A 27,611-nucleotide genomic window follows, 5' to 3' on the forward strand; every position below is an offset into this window, starting at 1 on the left:
ACGAAAACAATATCGTTACATATATTTAAGCTATTTATACAAATTCGTTTTATTTTAAACTCAAATTAATGGAAATAATAAAAATTAAAAACCACAATGGTAATAGTCAATTTTTGCGATGTTATGGTCACACCAAATGTCAAACGTTACGTGCGTACGTGATTCAAAGATGTTAAAAATAAAACATTTCTGATTTACCATATCACGCACTCACTAGCACCAGTTAACTATGAAAATCTTATCTAAAATTATAATTCCAACATCTTACTTGAAATTACAAAATAATGGCCGAATCGCCTGGATTTTCACCAAAAATATCGTATCGTACAATAACTTGGATCACGATCACATTAATCCAGGTATTTGTTTTAATAATTGTGTTTTGGAGTACTTTAGCTCAAGCTATTTATCAAGTTTCAGAAGTTAATCAAGATATACCTAATAATGTCGATTTAACAATCTGTGCCGAATGGAACAAGGCAGATGAAGAAATTAGTGAAATTAAGACCGGACTTTTAAAAGGAATGAACGTTATTGAAAATTTTATAACTGAAGAAGAAGAGCAGAAGATATTTTCTGAAATTGAACCGATTCTGAAAAAGATGAGATATGAATTTGATCATTGGGATGATGTAAATTAATTAAATTGTATATATTTATTTAGTGAGTTTTGATCTATTTTTATTACTTAGGCTATTCACGGATTCAGAGAAACCGAACGGACTAATTGGAGTGATTTTAGTACTGAGATTATTAATAGGGCTAAAAAGACAGCTTTGTCAGATTCAACTAAAGCACTTCCTCATATTCACGTACTTGATTTAGATGCAAAAGGATATATTAAGCCACATGTTGATGCTATAAGGGTAATCTGTTGTTCAATATGTATTTTAATCTGTCGTCTTAATTTAATTGAATGTTATAGTTCTGCGGAAATACTGTAGCCGGTGTTTGTTTGCTATCGCCGGCTGTCATGAGGCTTCGCCATTCGATAAAAGCAGATTTGTTTGCTGATTTCTTACTTTCGAGGAGATCTTTTTATATTATGAGGTAAAAATTGTATTTAAAATATGAATATATGGTTCTTAGAAACAAATTTTTAATTGGCAATTTATATTTTTTTCAGTGATGCTGCTCGCTATGATTTTAGTCACGAAATACTCAAAAATGATTCGTCATACTTTCGTCAGCAACCCGTAGAGCGTACGAGACGTATCTCGTTAATTACAAGGACGCAGGCAAAACCATAAATATTCTAGTTTTAAATTGTTATTTTTATACAGTCTGTGATAAATAAAAAAGTTGTTGAATACAAAAATATATATATTTCATTCAATAAATTAACAAATAATATAATACTTTAATGTAAAGTATATCATATTTTTTTTTCTATTATCGTTTTATATTACTCTCTTGATTTATATCGGTGATTTCCAAGTTATCCGTATTGCGGTTATAACAAGTTAAATTTGCACTATATCCTTCGTTATTTCCCCTAAAATATAATTCATTGTAATGACCGAAAGCATCGCTCGTTATCAAAAACCTTTCGCTCGCAAAGTTGAATTTTACTTCCTTATATTTGGAATATCGCAAATATCTAATGTTCGTATTGTAAATAATCTCCGATATTGTATCTTCCGATAGTTCCATGTCTATATCTAGCGTCATAAGCAACTTTAATCCGCCTATTAAGCTTTTAATTCCATCTTCGCTCAATTTTTTGCATTGCCACAATTCTAATCGTTTCAAATATTGCTTCTTTTTACACATACACTTAGCAGTGTTATCGTTGAACGGAGTAGAACTCAAATTTAAATCTTGCAAGCTCTCCATGTCTAATTCTTTAACGAAATTATCGAATCCCTTCTGACTGATGAGCTTCAAGCCGGTTATGTGAATTGAACGAAGACTTTTCATGGAAGCTATCTTCAGCAAACCGACGTCGGTTATCAACCAACAGTGGAATAGATGCAAGTGCTTCAAATGTTTGCATTTAACGATCAAATCGCACGTCCGATTGTTCACTTCGCAACAGCGAAGCGTTATTCTCTTCAATCGATCGAACTTCAATACGAACAAAGTATGCAGCTGACAGAGTGGATAATATTGAATGCTCCCATACATATGTAATTCGGTCAAATTTGCACATTCTTTAGCGATCGTCTTCAACGCCGTGTTATCTATATGATTGTTCAAAACCAAAACATTAACGTTCTTAATACAATCTAAGAAAGTTTGCGATACAAAGTGGCAGAGCAGAAAAACGTTTATATACTTCAAATCGGGAAAGCATCTAAACAGTCGTAAGATGTGACGTTCGCTCAATAAATTGCATCGATTGATCGTTAGTGATCTCAAACGCGGACATAACACGGCCAGCTGCTCCAGAAACGAATTTATCAAGTCGATCTCGTGCTTCACTTCCATGGAAGTTATATACCGGCGCTCTATAAAGCTCTCCAAGAACGATACGTCTGTTATTTTTCTCAGCGTGAAGTGGTTGTAAAGACACGAAACTTTCGTCAATTCTTTCCATCTCGTAGAAACTTTCGACAGGAGAGTTTGTAAAGATCTAATGTCGAAGTAGCGAAAGATGTACAGGATTATTTCGTCTGGCATTCGGTCCATATTTTATTAGGCAAACCAACATTATGTAACGTCAAATTGATTCGTTCGTGATACTCTATTATTGCGCTTTTGCAACATGTTTTTATTTAATGGTACACATAGTGAAATGTCATCGACGCGCGTTTGACATTACCGTTCTTAATATATTATATAATAACAACTTTTATTATGGCCATAGTCTAAAAATGTTTTATAATTTCATGAATTAGACTTAAATATTTATTTTCGATATCGGGCAGTTATTTAGCGATCCAAACTGTTCACGGATTTTTTTTGTGAGGAGGACGTCTTGTCATTTTAGCTTATATAAACTTCTGACACATTGTCAAATGGAAACAAATGCCGCCCCCTTCAAAGTAACTGCCGCCTTGGGTGACCACCTAATATCAGGTACATGTTAATTATATCGGCGCCACGCTCAGAAACCAGATTGTTGTAAAGATCTTCTCTGAATTTTGGCTCTAACGTCTGCGAAAGTGGCCAACAATGTTTTGCTACATAAATACGTTTCAAGATTTAAAACATCGCCTTGCGCGTGTTTATTCTCCAAACATCAATTAAAAATTGCAATTAACCGTCAATCAGTGTCGTTAATAATACTGATAAACGGTTAATCACGGTTTGTAAACAATGTTTTGGGGAATTTATTCATTGAAATTAAGACAATCGTGACCTGACAGCTTAACTTAATGCATCACGATGGCCATAAGCATAAATTATATATCAATTCACACATATAACTAAAAACATGATAAAAGGACAGACAAAAATCATTAATAAAAGGTGTGCATTGTGTACAAATCGAAATGAAGCAGCCCCCCGTTTGTGCACGAGAAAATATCAATATCTCGATGCATAATATTGAAAGGTCTTTGCCAGATAATAGTTGATAGGTGCGTCAGTCCTAGACTTTACAGCAAGAACAGTGGACGCGACCGAGAATTATGACCGCCTTCTGGAGCTGCTCGAGCACCGAAGGGTAATATTGCTTTAATATGTAAAAAGCCAAAATAAAAGTCCTAAGATTTAGGAACATAAGTACACGTTTAATGCCATTATTGTACTTTATTTTTATTGTATCGTTATCGCACGTGATATATATTTGATCGTTGAAGTCAGCTGTGACAATCCGACCCTCGATATCATTATGTAAACAGAATATGTGCTCAACTAATTTCATTTTACATGTCAATTCAGATTACTTCAAACTTTATTTACATACTTATTTTTTTATGTAATCAATGTCCACAGGTTTAAATGTTCTGATTCCAATCGCATGTATTTCCTTTAAAAGTTGAATGGACATTATCACATTATTGTATTGAATTGAAGCTAATAATAATTGTCCCTTAACACAATTATTTTGTGCTTTATGAATTGAAAAGCAATGACAAATAATACAATAGTAAGTAGTAGTAGTTGTTTTGTTCATGATCCAGTTATTTTTTTGTACAGTTTATGCAATTAATTATTTTGACGACCGCTTCCTGCAATTGATAACGTTGATGATGAATTAATGTGAGCCGGTAATTTTATCACGTTATCGTTAGGCATATTGTAAAATATAAACATGTTCATCGAAATTTCGCATTCAATTATGGTCTAATTTTACTAATTCATCTTTACTAAAATATTTTTGTTGCGGATAAAATAGCAATTATATTAAATTAAAATTAAGTTGACTTACTGAAAATAAAATTAATAAAGAAATTGAGAAAAGATAATTAATGCAATACTTATAATAAATACTTGAAAAATAGTCCGCGAAAAACAAAGGTCCGCGGAAGAGACCTTTAACAAATAAATTGTAAAATTCAGGCAGAAATTGACAGTTCCATTCTCTACGCTCACAGCATTTCACAAAGATACCAATAATAAAATGTAAATTTTATATTTAAATAATAATTTGGCTTATTAATGTATACACTCATATAATACATACATGACATATTTTGAATCGTATAACTCTTTTTAGTATCGGTATTTAAAGAACTAACATAATTTTCAATTAATTTCGTGTAAATTTAACTGTTAATTTCAATTAACAGTTAAATTTACACAACAAACAAAAGACTATGCTAATATTAATACATCTATAGAAAAAAATCAAGTTTTTTTCGATTGTCATTTTTTATTCTAACGTTTCTATTTTCATCTTGAATCAGTATATTTTAATCAAAGATTTGTGATGATTTTTATTAGACAAGATTTCAGTTTATGATCGGTAATAAAACATTCCGTATTTAATTAACCAATATATATTTTTTATGCTTCCTTTCGAGTCGTATAGGACAGTTTATTGATCTTCGCATTTTTCGACCACAATCAATCCTCTCTGTATTTATTACCACTGTATTATTACAAATCGAAAAATACACCGTTAGAAATTTTATTGTCTAGCTAATGAAAACTCTCATGTACAATACGAATGAATCTTTCATATTTTTTACCATCAATCAAAACCTGTTTATCGCGGACTGTAAGATTATCGTTACGTTACATAAGAGCATGTGAATCAAAAGTACCCCGCAATTACAGTACCGTTCTTGTAGGAATCACTACATTGATTTGACCCTGGAGATGACTTCGGGCCTTCGTAGCTATTATTAGCTCCGGAAGTCGATTCACGCAAAGAATCGACCACGTACCTCGAATTGCGTGTTTGTTTGTCAATATTTCAGTGACATAATTAAGCATGGTCAAGGAACTCTTTTTCTATGTAATATTCACATGGCCTCGTCGATTTATAGAATACCTAAATGATTAATTCGAAAACGTACACACACTGTATTCCAACAAAAGTGAATTGTATTATTTTCGACATTTTTCACTATCTGGAATGCCTTTATGTAATATAGCAAGAACGGAGGATGCAAAAATATAGTATGCGATTTAAAAATTTGAAAATTCAGTCAAAAACAAATAATCCACTGAATGTAATTTACGGATTAGTGATCCTCATTTGCAAATCTTAAATATTTTTTATAGAATATACATAATTCATTTTATCTCCTTTCTATGTAATTTAAACTTATTTAATGTTTTAGAAATTATTGAAAATGTTTAATTAAAATTACAAAATTGATGTTAAATTTGTGTTGACGCAGAATCTATAAAATTGCTTATTGCGTGAAATATACCTAAACTTTATCCGGTCGTGTAACCGATGCCGGGAGATTGGCAGATATATTGTAATGAAATGAAATAATTATTAGCTATAACAAGGTTTCCATGTAACTATCAGACATGTTAGTTGCGAGCGAGCGTTGGTCAGAACAGTGAGCACCCCATTAATAACTGTACTGATTAACGTTCGCTCGCACCTTACTTGTTCAAAATATCTGTTAATAAAGTTTATTCGTCGCCATATTTGTAAGTCTAGACTTATTTTGAATTATGAATTAAAATGAACATCAGTGGTTTATTTTTAAATAATCAAATGACATTTGTTTTAGTTAAGAAAACACCACCGGAGCACTACTATCGAACCTCACATGTGCAGCAGTTACACCATAAGAGATTAAAAATCGACCATACACCCACCATATAAATTGTGATAATACCTCTTATTAAAATTTGTACATATCATATTTATAGTTCTAGATTATTTATTATTATTTTATTACAAAAAAAAAAACTGAAATAGAAACAGAGAGTGCAGCTTTAAAGTTGCATACACAGAGCGAGACCCTTCTATGAAGATTACCAAAAAGTCTGCGCAGCCTGCAGTCTTCAAAGCTGAACCTACAGAGTGAGTCCCTTCTTAAAAGAACAGCAATGAGTCTTTTTTGTTTTCGTTCTCTCAAAAATATATTTATAATTTATATTTTTTCTTTATATGCGTTTCATTAAATTACAGACTAATATTATTGTTTCGTTAAATTCCAAGTAGGTGTTTTCTAAACTCACGTAAGTCAACAAAGAGATACATTAATATGAAGACATTTAATTTTTCATGAAATGCAACCATCCATATAAATTAAATTACACAACACAATACTATGGATTTATCATAATAAACAATAAAAAATACATAAAACAGACAATACTAACACGCAATGATACCGGTGATGTCACACGTCACCGGTCAAGATTGCAATCATTCGTGGTAGTTCTTAACCGGAACCATTAACCGGATTATTTCCTTGTATATAGAAATTATTCTTAGTCCTTTGGCATCGATATTTAGCTGTTAAGTTGGTCATATACTTTGAAATTTATCTCATTATAGCGCTGCATTGTTTAGGTTGTACATATCGATCAATTAAATTGTCTTTGTGATTAAAACCAATTAAAAATTTACTGTTGCCATTACGAAGTAACATTTAACTTATTATTGTAATGGATTATTATTTTTATGTTCAAATTCCATGACCCTCTTGTTTAATTTTAAAGTTGAACGACTTTCAAATTGAACAACGCGATATTTTAACCGCTCTACTTATTAATCAATAATATGTGCCTAAGATAATATCATATATGGCATTTTTTATGGTGCTTAAATATTGGTTTATAAAATGTACACATCAAACTTTTGAAGAGTTCTTAAGAATTCATTTTGCTATGGGAATAACGGAATAAGTAAATCAATACTACACTATTACTATAATATATATAAATAATTTATTTTAATGTAAAGATACAAATGTAATATAATAATGTATTTGCAGATTCAAGTTCTTTAAAAAAATTAGCTTCAATAACTGTTACTTATTTGCATAAAGATGAACCATAAAATAATTTTGTTATAGAGATCGATTGACAATTTATTTTTTATAAAAATGCGTAATAATAAAAACCGTCTGCAAAGTGTTACATATATATTAAAAATTATAGTCCATATAATGATATTTAATTTATTAAATAAATATGTCACTGATTCCCAGACTGATAGGTCTGGTGGTTAATTCCTACGAGTAGGTATTCATTTTAACAAATTTACTCACCCAATTCGTATAGATTTACCCCGTTGTAACGCATTGGACTTACGCCTGTCAGAAGATAAAAAAATATATAAACTTTTGCGCAAAAATCGTTCATTATTTGTTGGCAATATTATATTTTTTTCATTGCACTGTATGTGTATAATCTGTATTTAAAAAATAGTTTTTCGCTAACGTGTGTAAGTTTCTTAACATATTTTATCTTAATTTTAAAATCAAACGTTAAAATCACAATTATAGCATTAGTATTTTTGTGCTAATCTTTTGGTTTCGCGATTATTTTTATACAATAGAAAGATACACATATTATAAATTATTGTGTCGTGAGTAAACCGTGATATTTATTACATACGTTCTTGGAAATAGGGAAGATGCTTTCATTTTTATAATTTCGACCCTTGAGTCAATGATAACATTTAGGGCGGAAACAGATGTTGTTGTTTGTTAATTTTCTTATGGATATAACTTTTTATACAATGGATTTGTTCAAGATTTCGCTAGCTATATTTTACTATATTTTCATCACTTGTATTAATTAATTTTATTTATTCATTGCTTTCTCAGCGTAACGTCTACTAAATGAAGCACTTTTTAAAGTTGCTATGCAGTGGCGCACAAACTATTTTTATATCCGAGACCCATGGATACATTTTTAAATCGTCAACGCAATAAAAGTAAATTATTTGTGGGACTTGCGCTTATGCTTGTTAGAGGTCTGAATAAAACACATATTTTAATGAAACAATGGTTTTATTTATTCATCCAAGTAAAAAGATATTTTTAATGTAAAAAACTTTATTTAAAATTAATGCAATGTGAGATATGCGCTTGAACGAACTCATGATTTCTTCTATATTCGTATCTGTATTGGAAATCTTAAGCCGTAAGTCATTCTCTGGATATGTCTCTCATCACGCGTTGATTGCCGAACAGGAGTACGCCACTGCCGTTACCAGTACTTGGGCCATACGAGTCCAACCCTATGGGCGGGTACCCAGCTTTTGACGGCCGAATGAGCGGGACCCACCTCATAGTACTACATATCTTATTGGAGTTTCATTAGTATTTCTCCCGAGCGTCGGGGCTGACTTTTGATGCTCTCGTTGGCTGACCTGTATTGCTTTGCAATTGCATGCACCACCCCCCAAGAGCTCAGAAGGTTGTATGCAAAAATATTTTTTGACCACATGAACATTCTAACGCTCACATTGTAACTGTGGGGGATTTATTTGTTACCTGACCCTAGACATTATTTGCATTTGAACACGTGTTAGGCCAACAATAAATATCGTTTTAAAGCTCCGGGAAGGATATTTTAGCGTGAAATCGCTAGTCCATTATCATTTAATTATTTTCTAGCAATTAACTCAAACGCGTGTATATACTAATAATAACTAATAATACTAATAAAAAACATATAGAATAAAAGAAGAGAAATATGTTACGTCTACAATCAGTATATAAGTGTACTTATAATAGTGTTATCTAATCCTTTACGTAAAATTCTATTACGTAGTGATAATAGCTTATTTTATAAATCACAAGCTGATGGCATTCGTCTTTATTTCAATTTCTATTTTTGACTTAATTACGACGTATGTTTTTACAGCAAGCTATGGCTTGTTAGGAAAGAAAAGCATATTTTTTCTTTCAAAACTGCGACGTTGATGAACGATACGACACCGAAAAAAAAACATTCGGCATTTCGTACAAACATAAATGTGTCCAGATGCTTTTTCGTGCATCGGTTTGCCATTTCTTGAAACGGAAACACAATCGAGACTGATGAAGCTTTCGTCATTCGCCATTGGCCGTTTCGCTACACTTTGTAACCGTTGCGCCATTTTAGAAGTTCACGATTACATTTTTTCTTATAAGTATTTATTATTGTATCTGTTTAATTGCAAATCGAGGTCGCGCCGTAAAATATAATATGTGTGTTATGTGCGTGCAATTTTCATTGAGCGGTGAAACTAATATTTTTCACAGTTTATCAGGCGAATGTGTAAATTTACACAAATAAATTTCTGTAAAGCGGAACGCTATAATTGTACAGAATTAAATGGAACATGTCAAAGGTTATCGATTGTAATGTTATTTGATTACCAAAAGAGGAGTCGGCGTCGAATGGGTTAAAAGGGCCGTTTCAGAAGAAAGGTAATAGCGCGGTCAGTTTCAAGATTTTTATGGTGTAGTTTAGATTTAGAATGCAGCCTATCATGTCTTGTCGAACTAAGGTTAAGGGGATATCACAATGTAAGCTCTAATATGCTAACCTTGGAAAATACTATTTTGTGTAATTGAGTCTTTTATAAATCTATTTTAAGGAATACCTTAAGATCATCTTCGAAAAGTAAGGTTTTGGATTTTGGAGTAGCAATTAGACGCAGATTAGAAAAAAATATTACATCAAAAGTCCATAGTAATATCGGAAATGATCATATTTTTAAAACATGGTGATAAAACACGGTAATGATCATAATTTTAAAACAGTGTCAAAGTCCAAGTGCAGACGAACTATGGAGCAATATGCGAAATGCGACGTCTGTCTCTACTTCTTCCGCTTATTTCCTCCTGAATGATGAAACAGAATATTTAAATATTTGAAAAATCTTCGAATGAAACAAATTGTATACTCGAGCAACACAGGTAATTGTTTTCTTTCTCAATATACCCATGTGACTAATGCTGGTCCAAAATCAACGGTCTTGATGCGCTTTCATTTTGTTTCGAAATACAAGACGACGATTCGTTTCTTTTCACCTTCGCCATCGAAAAATATTTGTGAATAGAATATTTATCGGCCGTGTAAACTATGACCGAAATTCGCAGAATTCGTTCGTTAAACGAAACAAAATGTTGAAAAGGCCCGCTCTTTATTACGTTAAACGCTTATCTCAAAAACAGACGTGCGTCGCAAATTTTTGTGAGGTTCGTGTATTTGTTGTTTAAGACGCAAAGATTATATTTCAATAATGGAGTAATTCAATTGAGGTTAATTTGTTTTTAGTTATTTCATTTATATGCAAATCCGCACAATATAGATCTGATCTTATTATATATATATTAAATTCGTTCCAAACATTATTATTATTGTATAGATATTCAATGAATTGGATCATTTTTTTTAATTAATTCAATCGCAGCTGATCTTAATTCTGAGGATTTGAAAAAGCTAAAATGACGCGCCTGATGAAAAAGTATGCCAAATAATAAATTAAGTATTTTCCTTTTGACACCCTCAGTATTATGTTATACATATTTTACATAATTAAAAAAGTTTAACGGTTATAAATGTAATGAATGAATTATTATTTTTAAATTAAATAAATATTGCTAAAAACCGAATTTGATTTTTACAAATATATTTGAATATTCGAATACTTTATCCATTTTTATTGAATATTCAGATAAAAACTACGAGTAATTGATAACCTTAATTCGAGAATGTTTTTTATAGCTTTTCTTTGAGGGATAGCCCGATAATATAATGTTATCAGGGTCGTCATTTCAGTTTTTTTTAAATTTGATTAATTCTAGACAAATGAATAAAAAGTAATAATTTTTATTTAAATAAATGAATGAACATTTAATTAAATTTAAATGATTTACTTTTAATAATTATTTGATGAAATGGCATATTTATGGGCAAATTGAAATCTTGGAAAATTCGAAGTTTGAACTCAGCACCCCCTCATAGGAGTACGACTGCCGATCTCTCTATGTAGTGGGGCCGGCTCGCAGGTAAACGAAGACCGGTTCGCAGAGCGTGACCGTCAGTGCATTCGCGGCTGGTGGCGCGTTCGGTCTTCGCCGCTCTGTCGCCCCCTAGTTCGTTACTTTCGAACAACCCGCGAACTCTTAGCGAAATGTTTTATCGGCCCGTCGCTTTTGCCGTTGTTCAACGATCGGGCTAAGTTCATCCAGAGCTAGTTTCTATCCGCATCCGCATCCGGCCGGACTAGCCGAGATCTATCCGTCTATCATCCGCGCAAGATGATGGTGAGTCTATCGATCTATCGGTTACCGTTAGCGCGTATTTATTTTTGTGAGTTCTTATCCTCGGTGTAATATTTAGCGCACGTGTGCGGTGTGCGCGCTGACGTCTATTTATAAACGCTAACACGTTTGTTTTTGATAGACGGCGTCGATTGTCGAAGAAAGTCGAAGTAGTTTGTCTGGATTTGTCAGAGAAAGTCTCCGAGTCTTCTTCGACGAGCTTATTAATCCATTGACGCTCTTTCAATGTTGTCGATAGAACGAATCGAATAGCTACAAGGCCGTCCGATTTTAACCCTTATCGCGACAGCGACGTTAAAGCGCTTCGTCGTCAACGCGGGGCGGGCTTCAACTTCGCGTAGATTGGAACAAATTGTAAATGTTATTTATTTGTTAATATTTTTCTTGATAATGCGCAACATTTAAGGTCGCAATGACATCGAGTCATTTGACATGTTTTTTTACATAAAAAATATTGAACTTCTGCAGTAATTGCAATTATATAGTTATGCGTATATTTATTAGTCAGTATTTTTTAGAATAGCAATATTGTTAGTATTCGTGATGTATGTATTTTAAGAAATTTTTGCCAAGAAAAATTTATCCAAAAATAAAATGATATATTATCCTGTTGGGAATATTACAATGTTTCCTTAACGCGACTTGAATTCCATATATTCAAATAGAAATTCAGGGAAATCACTGGTTGTTATAACGTTAAAAAATTGCATGTGAATACTGATTTGAATTTTGATATAAAATTAAATATAATTTAATTGAATAAATACCGCGTGTTTTTTCTATAGCTATTTTTATATCGTAAATAATTTTGTTGTTTATTTCTATATAACCTAAAACTTGGTTTTAAATAATTTACTAAAAATTATGTAGCAAAATTATTGTTAGAGTAAGATAATAAGGAATTATTTTGACAGATATGTGCATTTAAATGAATACTTTGTGCATTTACTTTGGAAAAGGATTCGTTGCAGAAAGTTATTCATACAGTAATGCGCAAACAATAATTTGTTCTATGGATTAATTATTTTATATATTGCTCATTTAATTCTGATTTTCAATTCTGATCAACATTTGGTCACAGCTCTAATTTGTTTTATTTTTATTGATCGGTTGTAAATATTATTTTAATAAGTCAAATGGAATACATTTATAAATGTATTTTTTATATTATTATTAATATTCAACTTCATAAAAATTTAGGTATAATTGTAAACAAGTTTAATCCTAGAGATATAATGCTTTATGCATGTGACCGCAAAATAAAGATAAAAACGACCTGAACAAAAAAAGATAATTATTTTTGCACATATTTTTTTTTAAAACCAATTTAATATATCTATTATAATTTAATATAACATTTTAGCCTTGAGTTTTACATTATTTATATATAAAAAAAATATACAAAATTATTCATTCCGAATGTTGTTAACGTAATGGCGGTTTTTACGCAGGATAGACGCAGTCTTTTGCATCCTTTATGCACAAGGGTAATGTTAAATAGTTATTATGAGCGTTTAACATTAGTACTAATGGGGGTTTGTTACGTTTTGTGCTATTAATAATATCAAATTGTTAATTACGCCTTATGTCCAAACGTGTAGTAATTTTTTTGTTTTACGTTCGAAAGTGTTGTTTAATTGTGCAAATAGACGGACCCCCCCCCCACAAATTATTATTTTTAACGGAGTGCTAAATAGTCTTTATTTTACTTGGCTATTTTTGGAACTAGTTTATTGTCGAAATGTTAAAAACTACAGTAGTTATCGTGTCCTCAAATGTCTTATGTAAAATGTGAAAAAATAACAATTTTTCAATTTTTATTTTTATTTATATCTATTTAAAAACGTTTTTTTAAAACTATTTTCTTTTTTCTAACATTTTTAAACGAGTTACAATTTTTTAATGTTGAAAAAAATTATGTAAAAAAATTGGGCTTGCTAGCAAACTTTGCAGAGATATTGACAAAATCTATTTTTAGAATAAGTTTTATGCTAATCTTAAACTGCGGCAGTTATCGTGTCAAAAACCCACATCCATATATGACAAGAAAAATGTAAAAAAAATATGTTTTTTGAGTTCAATTTTTATTTAAAAACGTTTTTATCTCTGTTTTTTTTAAGGTTTTGTGACTAAGTTACATTTTTTTAATGTTTAAAAACAGCCGCCATTTTGAATTAATGTAAAAACAAGCAGGCTGGCAAACAATCTTAGCCGAGTTATTCACAAGATCTATTTTTAGAATTAGTTTTATGCCGATAACATTAAATTACAGCAGTTATCGTGTACTCAAAAACCCACATAAATGACAAAAACATGTTTTTTATATTTTTATTAAATTTATATTTAAAAAAGTTCTTATACCACTTTTTTCTTCTAGATTTTTAATAAGATATTACAATCTACTTTATGTTTTAAATAGCAGCCATTTAAAATGGCTAAAAAACTTAGCCGAGATATGAACAAAATCTATAATATTTTTAGAATAAGTGTCATGCAGTTATCGTATCCTCAAAAACCCACATAAATGACCAAACGATGTAAAAAAACATATTTTTCAATGTTTTATTTTATTTATAAACATTTCTCAGCTGTTTTTATTGATTATTTATTAATTTATTTAATTAATTTGTCTAGCTTAATAGCTTTTTTACACCAAACATACATATAATACAATATAGAACATAAACATAAAATAAAAAAAATACTTAATATTATAATTTTTTTTAATGTACGAAGGTGTTTTTGTTATATTCCATTTAGGAAACCTTAGGAAAACTATCCTTAAATTTTCTCTATTTCTAGTATTAAATCTATGTACATCTTTATTTCTTATTAAATACTTATTAAAATACTCTGGTAACAGATTATTTTCTAACTTTGCTATTATTTTTGATTGATTATTTGCCATTTTAATGAATATTATATATTTTTATTGAATATATTTTTTTAAATAATCATAACTTCTTAAATTTTGAATGAAGGTTTTAAATGAATCAGTAAGTATTAAATTGTGCTTCGCATACCAATAACATTGGGGGCCAATGTATCTTCTTAGAGAGAAAGATCATTTCAGGGCCAAAAATTAGCGGCAAAACTTTGAAAGATGTTAGGGATTGATAAATGTGTATAGAAATGACCATAGATAAGTAATAACAAATATATCTATTTTTTAATACTATTTTAGTTAATATTTATATAAAAATACGTTACAGTAAATACACAGTTAAATATGTAATGTAACGCACAAATTTGTATGTTAGGTTTGAATGCAACTTAAAATTGAATGATCATTACGATTTTTCTTTGTGAACGCTGGAGTCTGTTCTATATTAATTTGTGTGTTGCAATGATTTATTAGTTCCAAGCATATTATAAAATGGCGTAGTTGGAGTAATTTGACTATGGAAATAATTCAGAATTTATGGTTAATTCATTTATATTTGGATTATATTACTCAAATTTACTTCGAATTTCATCTGTAGTTGGAGAACAATCTTTTTAGGCAAATTTAACTAATAAAATAGTTTATTGATTTATTAATATGTATTTTTTTATTAACGCAAATGTGTCTTAAAATACATAAAAATAACTATGTAACTCAAATGCATATAAAAAATAATATAAACAATGTTAATTTCATAAATATGTAACATTACAACGCACGAGCGTGTTCTGGGGTAAAAAATTTAAGTTTGATATTTTTATCATTTCGATGCTACTAATTTTATATTATTATTTTGAGCGTTGTGAATATTTCAATGATGTCTTTGATGAAACTTAGCTTTCAAAGTTTATCGCGGAAGGATACTGTTGATGACTCTACTTTTAAGGCTTATTGATAAACTCATTTCCACGACATAAAATAATCGTTATCGCTACGAACTAGCTATTGAATTGGACGATAATATATATTATCAATGGTACGGAATGCTATATGATAATGTCTTACTATCATTGCATGTTAAAATAAATTGGTCGTTGTCCAAACTTAGATTGAGTCACTTTCGCTTAAGCCTATATACAATATAATATGATTTAATTGATGCCTGATTATTTAAGTACCAGATGGAATTACATTTCGCAGACACGGGTCACATGCGGGGTTTAAGCACTAGACTATTCAACTGATAAGCAATGCTTTTTATCGCGCTGGTTGCTTGAACATACATCCATAGACAGAGTTATAGCTGAATCTAACAATTTGGCGTCGTTTCAACCAACTCGATTTTCGAAAGGGTGATTTTTTACGAACGAGATCGCATCGCTTTATTGCGGGTCGACGAACCTGAATGCATCTCTGGTGTGTTGCGAGATCACGATTCGCGAATAAAGCTCATCTTTCAAACTTTCGGAGAAATTTATGTTCTGGCATTTCCCGAACGAGCCGATCCGGCAACGGCGCAACAGGCTGTTATTAATAATTTAAATTAACAACGATAAGTGTCTATTAGGTCGCCCTCTATTTTTATTATCCGTTATAAATGCAAAGGTCGACCGGTTCGCGAAGCGAGAGTTTTGTGAAGAAATTGCGTCATCTAAATGTTTCATAAAGAGATTCCGCGCACTCGAACGACCACCATAAATTCGTCAAAGTTTATCTAAACCGAATCAGGATGACCTTTGCCAATTTTCTTCTAAGACGTTCTGTTCATATCTGATTATAAAAGTCTTCTGTCGTGTCTTGAACGCTTGTACAGTACGTATTATATGTATTCCTCAGAGCAGATAAGGAAGATTCAGTCAAATCCTTTATATATTGCTCTAAGAGCCACTCGAGGCTTTCTTTTTTGTTCATAATATGTATTTCTTTGCAATATATTCTTGAATTTTTCATAGACAACAAAATATCACGACCGTAGCAAAAACAATAATGAGTAAGCTCTGTAGCGTATCTAGAAAAAATGTTGGTAGACCTAAATTGAGGTGGAGCAAGACATAAAAGTCAGTGGTAGTTTTTTTAATATTTCAATTTCATTTGGATTAATGTGTATTTCATTAAATGCCACGCACTTTTCTAACGAAATTAAAGGGGGAGGGGCAAATTTCCCTACCTGATGTTTGGATAATAATATGTCTGAATGGAGATAAAAATGTACAAATAGTAGATAGAATTTCGTATATGCAATACATGTTTTTGTTTTCACTTCGCCAGCCATCCCTATCATAAAAATGACGCGATCATTTCTCTGTTACATAACCCAATTAGATTTGTCTGAGATAAAGCAAATGTATTCCTTTTAAACATGTCGCGCATATACAAAAATATCGAACATTTGTGATTTTGTGGGCCGAAGGGAGGGGGACAAATGTTGGCCAGTCAGTGGTCGTTTTTTTAAATATTTAAATTTCATTAAAATTCATAGTATTTCATTAAATGAAATGCATTTATCTAGCCAAATTCAAAGGTGGGGGGGAAATGCTTCCAAATGACGTCCCTGTTCCGATCTATCGTGGCACATGTCAAGTTAGCGGTAGCACGGTTGTAATCGATGATTGTTCGCGCTCGTACGCGCATAGACAATCGCCCGCTACCGATTGTCTATGGCTATTTGTTATCCGGCGCTCGCAGTCGTCGTTCTCGTCACGTACTCTTTATCTCCGAATAAAAGACGTAAAACGCATTATGAATTGTTTTGTTCGCACACTTAGCCACAATGGGCCCGTTACAAAGGTTGCCGAGATTCAGGGAGCTGATGTAACACTTTTAAAATTTATTGTGCTCAAAAGTGACACTCCTTCGGTTTATGCAACGCTCAATGTTCAATTACTGAATAAGTGCAGTAAACATTGTTGGATTTCTCCTCTAATTCGCACTATCGATTCTCTCTGCTTTCACAACGAACGGTACATAGTCTATTATGCTTATTTAACGATTGTCGAATTTGCCGAATTGACAATTAAAATGTACGTGTGTTTGTAACAGACGATTTCACCGATTGTCGTAACAATCCGTTGATCTCGGATTATCGCGTGAATGTAAATTTGATACTTCAATAACGAAGTCGCACGGGTTGGCGATTGTTTTTGAGTTTGGGGACTTTGGGGTTTGAATTATTTTAAAAGATATGTGCATTTAAATAAATACTTTGTTATATAAAACGCATTGTTTGTGCATTTATCTAGGATAAATCTTCTGATTTTTTCCTTATAAAATGATTCGTTGCAGAGGGTTATTCATGGGGTGTTCACTTTCTGATCAATGCTCGCTCGCTACCGCTCGCTCGCACAGTGATGTACAAACCATTGTTGTATATATTGCTCATTTAAATTTTCTTCGTTTTAAAATAATTATTAATATTCAAAACATTAAAAGATCTTGTTTTTTTTAAAACGTTTAAAATCATAAAAAAATGGTTTTTCGTTTATTTATGTGGGTTTTTGAGGACACGATAAATGCCGTAGTCATAATGATATCGCTATGATTTTTTCCCCTGAATTATATCTTGTAAATATCTTGGTTTAATTTGTTAGTTTGCTAGATCCGCCATATTATTTCAAAAAGGCGACTGTTTAAAACATGTATAATATATTTTTTAATATAAACATTTATTGATATTATTAATATTATTAGAATTTATAATATAAGGTTTAATAATTATTATGTATTATATATATATATTTAATAAATATTTGAAATGATTTATTTATATATAATAAATGTTGATTACATTTTTTCTCGCCATATCTTCGGAATATTGAGAATATGAAAACTGCATTGCCGTAGTTTTTTCACAATGAAATGAAAAATCCTGGATAAAAAATTAAATAAATTAAAACGTAATTTAAAAAAAAATTTGTTATTTATGTGAGATATTTAAAAAAAAATATAGTAGTTTTAATTATATCTATATATAACTTGTTATAAAAATAAGTCTTGTGAATATCTGAGTTCGTTTGCTAGTCTGATCCACCATCTTGTTTCAACATGGCGGCTATTCAAAACATGAAAAAATCATAACTTTGTTAGAAAAATCACAGAAAAAATAGAGGTAATTAGTATTAAATTTAAATTGAAAAAAATATATTTATTTTATTTCTGTGCTTCATAGCGAAATATGGGGACACGATACTGCCGTACTTTTAATCATATCAACATGAAATATGTTACAATTAATTAATTAATCAGCCTAATCCGCCATCTTGGTTCAAAATGGCAATAATTCAAAATTTAAAAAAAACGTAAAGCAAAGAAAAAAGTGAAATTATAAAAATATAAATTTAAATAAATTAAATAAATGTTTTTATACATTTTTTTTGAAGACTGTTATAGTTTATATCATATCAACACAAAACAAAGACGAGTGGTGTAAGTCGCTAATATTGACCTAAAAGACATGGGTTCGAATCCCATATGGATCTTTGTGTTTTTTAATTTCTATCATGTCTTAGTGATTATTATAAAAGTATAATTCCGACCGATTACATAAACATACGGATGAATATTGTGATCATTAGGTGTTAAAAATATCTAATAGTGCCCTATTCCAGCTCATACATAATATATTATATTTTTTTAAAAACAACAAAAAAACAAGTTTAAATGTAGATCTTATAAATATATCAGCCTGATCCGCCATATTGTTTCAAAATTTTATTTTTTTACGTACAGAAATATACCTTATTTTTGCGGCTTTTGCCGGACGCAATTTTTTCCTATGAAATTTGATAAGCATTCGTACTACATTGTTTATTTTAAAATTAAAATGGAAGTTTGTCCCTATTTGTTTAATAGTAAACCTAGTTATGATTTTACTGATCAAATACTACGCTTTTGTAAGTAAAAATCTAATTACATTTATAACTATTTTATCTACACTAGACTATAGCAATATGTTTACATTAAACATTAAAAAATATACATACAAAGTATAAGTTTTAAACTGTATTTTATATAATACAATATTGCAAAACTCTTGAACCTTAAAGTGTTAAATCATCAACATTTTCATTAATGAATCAACTGAGTCAATAGGCAGACATTTTCCTGCAATCTTTAATATTATTGTAATTATCATACTATTTTTATTAAACTGTTACTTTAGAGATAAAAGCATAGATATAATTCCAATCTAAAGATAAGGTTATTATGTAGTGCATGATTGAATAAATGCTATTTAATCGGTCGTTTTTAAAAATTTAAACCAACTTGAGCTTTGAAACCAAACTATCGGTTAGATCTAGTTTGTAACGTCTAATGGCATAATTGAATGCTATTTGTTCTTGGTGCAATTAATGGACGCCAGAGAAGTAGTACACGAAATGTTTATCATTCTTTCCATCGGCATTGATCTTCATACACGGTTATGTACATTAAAACGTTACACGCTTTTAGATTTCGACCGTACCCACTAGTAATTACACAAATTCTAAACTAGTCGGTTCATTGAATAGTTTGCCACAGAAGCAGTTCAATTTCGCGGATCGGTTTATTGGTGTTGCGATATAAAAGATGCACATTATTTTTTATGACCCACCGTTAAGTTGCATAAGTTTTTTTTTTAACAAATCGAATCCTATTGCTCAACGTTCGATAGAAAACTCATTGTGTATATTTACTTACGTACGCAATGCTGTTGACCCTGTTGACTTTTCGACTCGATTGTTGCCGAAAGGGTTAAGAGCGCTAATAAATGCTCGTCACGACGTTATAAAAGTAATCGTTGATGTTTTTTTCCCCTCTTTGATGATACCGTTTTCGCTTCATCTGCTTTTCAATTAAAAGCTATTACCCAACTTTGCCGTTGGTGCTGTGGTAACGTTTCGATTACAAAACGCAAGAAACGGAAGAAGGCGTCGAAAGAATTTTAGCCGCGAAGGTCGCGATTTGAGCCATTGCGACCGTTTTTGTGTCATCGCGTTGGTAGCGCTGCGGATGTCGAATTTGGTCCTAACCTACATTTATACACCTATTATTTGTGGGAGACCGGAAAGATATATACTGGAGCAACAAATCTCGTTTACAATTTTCGAAAAGCATTCCAAGCCTTCCAATTCTATCGGAATTGCTCATATATATTAGGCACGCAAAAGAGGGGCAGCTTATCTTCATGAAAAATGCTTATCTTTAAAATGCGTGCTAGTTATATAATTAGAAAATACCTTATAAACTGAATTATTATTCGTAATTAATAAATAATTAAATTTAAGATTTTACATCTTAAATTTTTATAGTAAAATAATTTGCGACTTTTTGCAAAAATATTTCTTTTTTAATTCCAGATTTAGTCGATGCGCACGTAAACGAATGGTCAAATCGAAAAAAATGTGATGTAGGGAAAATCAGCGGTTGTAAATCGTTGGTCCCCACAAAATTTAAATGGCTTAAAGTTTAAATAAGAATTCACTATTACTTGTATATATTTTTATAATATAACTAACATGGAGCTATGGTGCATATCAACGTCATTCAAATCAATTGCATCTTTTAAAGTTCTATGAACTATGAGACAAATGTCATACTACTATCAAATTGACTGACCCCATGTAATTTAAAGGTTGGAATATGCTTTTTACCTACATTTTTTATGTATATAAACGTTTCGCAAAAATATATACATTTCAATTAATCATTAAGCTTACAAGGGGAAATTAAAAAGATAAAATAAGGCCAATCGTAATTAAAAAATAAATATTGAAATAATACAAAAAACAGTTGAAAATCAAAATAACATAAATTATTAAGCATAAAGCTGTTTATAACTATTTATTTAATTAAGACCTAGACCATTTTAAGTTTATCATTAAATTATTTAATTAAATATATTCAATTGTGGCAACATTTATTAATAAAAATTTGAATATAAAAAGTTAAGAAGTGGATGCAAGAGTTGTCTGTGTGCTGTAAAATTTGCTTCTTTATAAATGGCATACATACTTTAAAAGTATGTCAATATATTTGCACACATACGGATTCGCTCTCTTAATAAAAATACATCAAGTCGCTGAGGAGGTTATCGCTAGACAACCGACTGCTTTTTACCATCACCAACTATGACGGAATTTTCTTATAGTTTAAGCGAAAATGTTTTAATCAAAAATATTTTCGTCGATGATTTGGGAATGACAGGGCGTCGAAGATGCTCGGCTTCATTATTCGGAGCGCGTGTCGCTTTAACAATTTATTAGCGATTCGCGTTCTGTACGATACGCTAGTTTAAAGCTCCACTGTCTGGAATCCTTGTGTTGGAGAGAATTAAACGATTTTTTTGCTATCTTTACAGGAAGGAGTAAGGGTTTTATCCGTATTTTTGTTATGAGCCTTGAAATACAATTATTTTAAGCATTTTTTAAAGTTATTATGTGGTGGTTATGGTGTTGACAATTCAATGCTCAGCGATTTTCAGCTGCGACTTAAATAGTGCTCTAGAGTCGTTTTCGCTTCCATTATTCTTGCACGAGCCATCCAGTTTCTCAACGAACTCGCCAAACACAGGGATGTTTTCAGCGATAGCTATGAGGAGCTGGAAAAATATGTGTTTTTATTGTTTAATTGTATAATGGCATTGGTGAAACCTGTCAAGGTATGTTCATATTTATTTGTAATAAAAAAAATAACAAAGACAGTCGTTAAATCGATATACAAGTACATTTATTTTAAACTAGCATATTCAGCTGTAAAATATTCATATGCCTTACTAATAATGAGTAGTTACAATTTTATAACTCATGAAATGTTGATTTATTGTGCATAAAATATATGCATATTTTATGCTTTCAAGCAGTTAATAAGTAATAAAAAATCGTAATTTCTATCACGACTTCTACAGAATGCACGACTGTATTATTATGTTCCACAGGATATTCTGGGTACGTGATTGTCGTCTTTAGTTGAACTTCCGCCTATTCATAAATAAAATTAAACACCAAAATGGATATGTACCTTCGCTACCGACATACAAATCGATTGACACGAGAATAATTTGGTTATTATGGAAAACGTTTTCTAATATTTTTATAAATATACTCTCCCCAATTTACTCGGTAGATACGTTCCAGGTAAAAAAAATTGCATGGTCAGCGAGAGAGGTTCAAGATGTAGGTCAAGTGCAAGTAGTGGAAGTAAGCTATTAACCTATGCGTTTGTACATCGCCGTGCTGCACTGTTTAATTTTTTTCTGAACCTCGTAAATCGAGGTATTAGTGTATGTAAATATGCAAGTATTCGCGTAACACGGTCTACAGAAATACTCACTAAACGCTAAATTATGTACATTGCGTACTATAAACACAAATGACCACCTTTGTGTTATTGGCTTTTCACTGTTAATTTTAGAATTATTCAGATTTCTATTTTACTCGCCGTCGCCGTGAACTTAACGTCGAAGGCTTATTGATAACATACTGAATATTTTGATCATGTCGTCGGCAAGGTCGTCGAGAGGCGAGTTTTTCGGCTGATTCATTCGCAGACTTATCCGGTTTTGGAATTTAACACTCGAGGCGACTGTGTTCTATAAATCGGTCAGTGGGATAGCGGCTTATTTAGAAAAGTCGTTTATTACTTCTAAATAAAACTAGAAGCACTTTTTCTGGGCGAATCCTTGACTTTTTTGAATAACGTTATTAAATTATCATAAGAGCGATCTTGAATACTAAGTAGGAATTCAGACCGTTTAGGATGTTTATGATGATTACGAGTTTGATGTTATCTTGACGTTTACTATGTAATAAACTACTTTTTGATATATAGTATAAGTCAAATGTCTTGCGTTCTGGAGTTAATCATCCAGCGTAGACAGAAATTTTGATTGTTTATGTAAGAAAATTTAATTCGTTCACTATTGTAGTATCTATTTAATGGAGTAGCTTTTTAGCTATTTTAAAAATTAATTTAAATATCAGCTTCCTAAATATTATTTATTGAAAAACCGTGGAGATAGAATACAACCCTGGAGGACACCTTTAACTTTTGCTATCGAAACACATACATCAAAGCGTGTCGTGTGATTGATGAATTGGGTTCTCATTAACTTTTTTAATGATTCAACTAGTCATGAAATTATGGTTCATTATAATATATATGGATAGTTATAGGAAACTCTTTCATCATTATTTAAAATGTTGATTCAAACGCCTAGTGTTATTGTGAAACGAATTAGGTTTCCCATTACCTTCAAATCGTTTTTTAACATTTCTCAAAGTAAATTAACACTTACTTGTCTGGTCTATTCAATTTAATGTTTACATCTCTGACGTTCTCATCAGCTCACTTCATTTATCTCAAAATAGAACCAATGTTGGAGAACGTGTTTCTAATCTTTAGCACACGAAGAGATCCATAGAGCAGTAATCGTCGCTAATTGAGGTGTTGCCACAGTTCGCACATTGACAACACTGCCTGCGAATTGATTGACCGCCGCGAAAAAAGCGCTTGCCAAGTTGAGTGCATATGCATCGTGAATCAATTAGTCATACTACTGAGTGGCGAAATCGTCGAGTCATTCACTCATATTTCGGTTTTGCTAAGCATACATATTTCTGACCTCGATCGATATTCTTAACTATATTTTCTATGAATCAACTATTTCGCGTGTATCTCGTTAAACAATGAACCGATTTTCTGAATGTAATGTAATGCATTACAATATTCCGATTATGAGCGTTGCACTGTTATGTATGGTCGGTATTGCTTTACAAATGCAAAGTGTAAAGCTACACTATTAGCAAATATAAACTTACAAAATTGGTTCATATTAATAAAGTATAATTAAACAAAAATAGATGATTAATACTTCATCTCTACATTATTTTTTAAAAATCAGCGAAATTCAGAAAAGCGTATCACAAAAATAACAATTAACAAATGTCACTATTAGAGACTCGAATTCAAACATTAAAAGTGTTTTTGAAAATATATAGACTTATGCCACCTTTACAATCTGGGAACAAGATAGCTAACACAATTCAGGAGAAGGACGTCTGTCGCTCGAGAATGCTTCCTTCATGCCTGCACTACACTCTGGAAGTTGGCCAAGGTTGCCAAGGACGGAGAATATAGTGGGTTACTTCGGTCGAGTTCGGTTCTGCCCGCTCTAAAATCTCTCGGAAGTTGTCCGAGGTTACCGAGAACGGGAGGTAAAGTGGGGGTAATTCAGTCGACTTGGCCAGCTTCGAGCGCGAGCGGTGAGATACTTCACCTTTCGCTCTCTCGCGTGTTAAGTGACGACAGTGAGAGAGATAGTGATATGGTTTTTCGCAAACTGAGATAGAACGAGTAGCTCGGTTCAATTTCAGTATGCGCGTAGGCGTCCTATGGTCAACACGCATGACGAGCGTTGCATCGTGGTCATGTGGTCAAGTTATAATACGCGGACTTCAACAGACTCTTATGGACTTTCTTTGAATATCTTAGGGCACCAAAATGGATTAATTATATTTTTGGTAGTATATTCTTCAAACATATATCGTTATTCTATTTTTTTTCATATAAAATTAAATAATTAAAAAATAATTCGCGGTACTTGATTTTGTTAAGAAAAATCGTTTCGAATATCCTAATGTATTTTCCTAGATCGGTTTATATAAATGTCACACCATAATGAATTCTTATTTAGAATCGACGGTGACAAATTCTAGAATAGTCACAGATGTTGTGTTCGTATTCTGAAGTATCATTTTTATGCCTTATGGCATTTTGCAAAAGCCGACAAAGATTTTGCGTAAATTGAATATTTACGACCGAAAAGTTTTCACTGATATTGTATTGGTGAGTGCCCACACAAACTTTTATAATTATCAGTAGCGTAATTTTAATAATGACAATTTAAAAATTGCGATTATTTGGCACATATTTCGATCGCGCGCAAATATGCCAGCTGTACGTGACAGCAGCCGCCGTGCGGACATCATTCACGACCGCCGTTCGGACGGCATACGAAATTTGTGGCGTAGTGCAAGCATTATACGAGTCGTCCAACTTCTCAATGAACTTGCCAGATGTTTTCGGCTCTCGCTGCGAGGAGCTGGAACTATTTATGTAGGATTGTGCACATCTCTTTTAGATGTGTGCCACTATCATTTTTAAAGTATTTATTATTCAATTTGAACATTTCGTTTTTTTTATAATAAAATGTTGAATAAAACTTTTTTGTATATAAAAACATATTTTTTCTATTACCTTTGACGATTCTTTTTGTTGTTAATATATGATATCTTTTATAATTATTAGTATATACATAGTAATAAATATAACTTCTTTTTGTGTGTTTATGGAAAAGAGGGGATAAAAATGTATTGACTATTAGCTTTAATTCTAAAAGTTTATCGAAATCGATACACACTAAATATTGTATCATAATAAGTATAAGCGTTATAACGATACATATCGATTCTTAAGTCAATAACATTCCAAGAACATGATAATGGATAAATGGTTATACGTAAATGTTATGTGGTTAATAGTATACGCACAAAGATATCAGTGTTAAATAAACGTCTACGAATTCAACGAGGAAAATGTTTTTGTTTTCTGAATCATCTCTTGTAAATTGTTTTATTAAAGTGTGACTCATGATAATACTGTGTCTATTTAGATTTGCCGCTTATTGTACATATGCGTTTCTTATGTGTAATGGATTCTTATTACCTTTAACGTTTAATAAATAAATAATTTATAATAGATGTAACTGAATTTCTCACGTATTAATAAGGTCTCTCAATGCGTCATGATGATCATTATAAATATGTTTTCAATCGCAATAAACATTGTTCAATACATATTTATCAAGTGCTCTCAAATTTTTGCTCTGTAACTGGTCGACCGCCACGAGGGACAGTACCAGTATTTTTTTTCTCGAGTTTGCCCCTTTCACTATTGTTATATTTATATACACCTATGTTGTATTCGTAATGTATTAAATTCTTACGAATAATTCTGATGATTATAGTGGAATAAACCGCCTTGAGATAAGTCGTATATTAATTATGCCAATGCATACGTCTGCAGCTTGTCCCAAAATTGTAACAAACTGAGACTTTCGCATGTGCCCGCATGACCTCCTGCTTGGATTGCGACAATCAGATTTATAGCCCTGACAACCGCGACATGTCATTCGCTTAGAGCGGTTCGAAGCACGTCTAGCAATAATTGGACCTATAAATAACAATCAAACGGCGGCCGAAAGTGAACAATGAGCTACAACTGGGCCACGTGACGCAATAGACCCTGACTTCAGGATTACGACCGAGAATTATCCAACAAGAACCTCCAATTAGGAGCCGAAAGAAGATGAAAGGTCAAAGCGACACTACTTCATATTTTTTCCATTTATCTCGAGGGTGATGACTTGAGCTCATAGACTGATGAGTTTGCTTAATCAATTCATTAAACATTTTATTTATAAATCTGACTATCATGACTAGACCCAATCCAATAAAAAAATATGATTTTTTTGGAACACTTTGCAAAAAAACCCCCGCATTTTAAGTGGTTTATTTAAATAAATAATTATTGTGCACACCATCATATAAACATGATTCTTGCTTCTCATAGCTATCGCCGAAAACATCATCGTGTTTCGCAAGCACGCTGAGAAGCAAGATGTCCTTGCTGCGATGGGCAAGAATAAGGGAAGCGATCGCGTATCTCTAAGGCACTTTAACCCTTTTAGTAGCTTTTTTTTTCCATAATTATTTCTGTTGTTTTTATTTATTATTATTTCATATTACATTTATAGTAAATTATAGAAAAAAAGCAATGACTCAAGAAAGTTATTAAACTATTTTTTGTGTTAGTATGTTTTAATAATTTATTTAAACACTTTTCTATTATTACATTTCGGTAATTTATTTTATGGGTGGGTTTTTTTTATATCAATTCAGAGGCTCTCAATATATTTTTAATAAAATTAATATAAATTATTTTACGTTCTGTTCATTAATTTCATGTTCTTTAATTTATCGGCATATAAATGCAATGTTTTAAAGAATATTATGTAAAGATCGACCGCCGTACATGTACGACGATACTGCTTAAAGGGTTAAACCTTGCAGTTGAGTCATAGAGCATTGACAGATTGT

General features: G+C 31.5%; 3 protein-coding genes across 4 annotated transcripts in view; 2 read left to right on the forward strand and 1 right to left on the reverse strand.

Moving 5' to 3' along the window:
• Nucleotides 1-96: 96 nt before the first annotated feature.
• LOC148232607 (RNA demethylase ALKBH7, mitochondrial) lies at nucleotides 97-1,318 on the forward strand. 2 transcript variants are annotated; one of them, XM_088192537.1, is made up of 5 exons: nucleotides 97-359; nucleotides 415-632; nucleotides 693-866; nucleotides 926-1,050; nucleotides 1,127-1,318. In XM_088192537.1, exons 1-5 carry the CDS (start codon nucleotides 230-232, stop codon nucleotides 1,248-1,250), a joined length of 771 nt encoding a protein of 256 aa, XP_088048663.1. In that variant the 5' UTR covers nucleotides 97-229; the 3' UTR covers nucleotides 1,251-1,318. The 2 variants fall into 2 exon arrangements, with proteins under 2 accessions (XP_088048663.1, XP_088048664.1); XM_088192538.1 differs by having other exon boundaries at nucleotides 421-632.
• Nucleotides 1,306-2,783, reverse strand: LOC148232608 (uncharacterized). The gene has a single exon (XM_088192536.1). It carries the CDS (start codon nucleotides 2,629-2,631, stop codon nucleotides 1,393-1,395), a length of 1,239 nt encoding a protein of 412 aa, XP_088048662.1. The 5' UTR covers nucleotides 2,632-2,783; the 3' UTR covers nucleotides 1,306-1,392.
• Nucleotides 2,784-11,352: 8,569 nt separating this feature from the next.
• LOC148232609 (uncharacterized) overlaps nucleotides 11,353-27,611 on the forward strand; it is a 54,892-nt gene continuing 38,633 nt past the window's right edge. Inside the window, exon 1 of the mRNA XM_088193078.1 lies at nucleotides 11,353-11,576. Coding sequence (XP_088049204.1) covers nucleotides 11,571-11,576 — 6 coding nt within the window. The 5' untranslated portion in view covers nucleotides 11,353-11,570. The remainder of the gene's footprint in view (nucleotides 11,577-27,611) is intronic.

Source organism: Plectrocnemia conspersa, unplaced genomic scaffold (genome assembly GCF_051122295.1).
Source record: "Plectrocnemia conspersa isolate PC_06_02 unplaced genomic scaffold, ASM5112229v1 ptg000009l, whole genome shotgun sequence".
Classification (NCBI taxonomy): Eukaryota; Metazoa; Arthropoda; class Insecta; order Trichoptera; family Polycentropodidae; genus Plectrocnemia; species Plectrocnemia conspersa.

What these genes read in the sequence shown, in the direction of transcription:
- LOC148232607 (XM_088192537.1), top strand. Translation starts at nt 230, where the DNA reads ATGAAAATCTTATCTAAAATTATAATTCCAACATCTTACTTGAAATTA. An exon ending in CACATGTTGATGCTATAAGG is followed by an intron (nt 867 to 925) that starts GTAATCTGTTGT and finishes TGAATGTTATAG; the next exon opens with TTCTGCGGAAATACTGTAGC. An exon ending in AGATCTTTTTATATTATGAG is followed by an intron (nt 1,051 to 1,126) that starts GTAAAAATTGTA and finishes TATTTTTTTCAG; the next exon opens with TGATGCTGCTCGCTATGATT.
- LOC148232608 (XM_088192536.1), bottom strand. Translation starts at nt 2,631, where the DNA reads ATGGACCGAATGCCAGACGAAATAATCCTGTACATCTTTCGCTACTTC.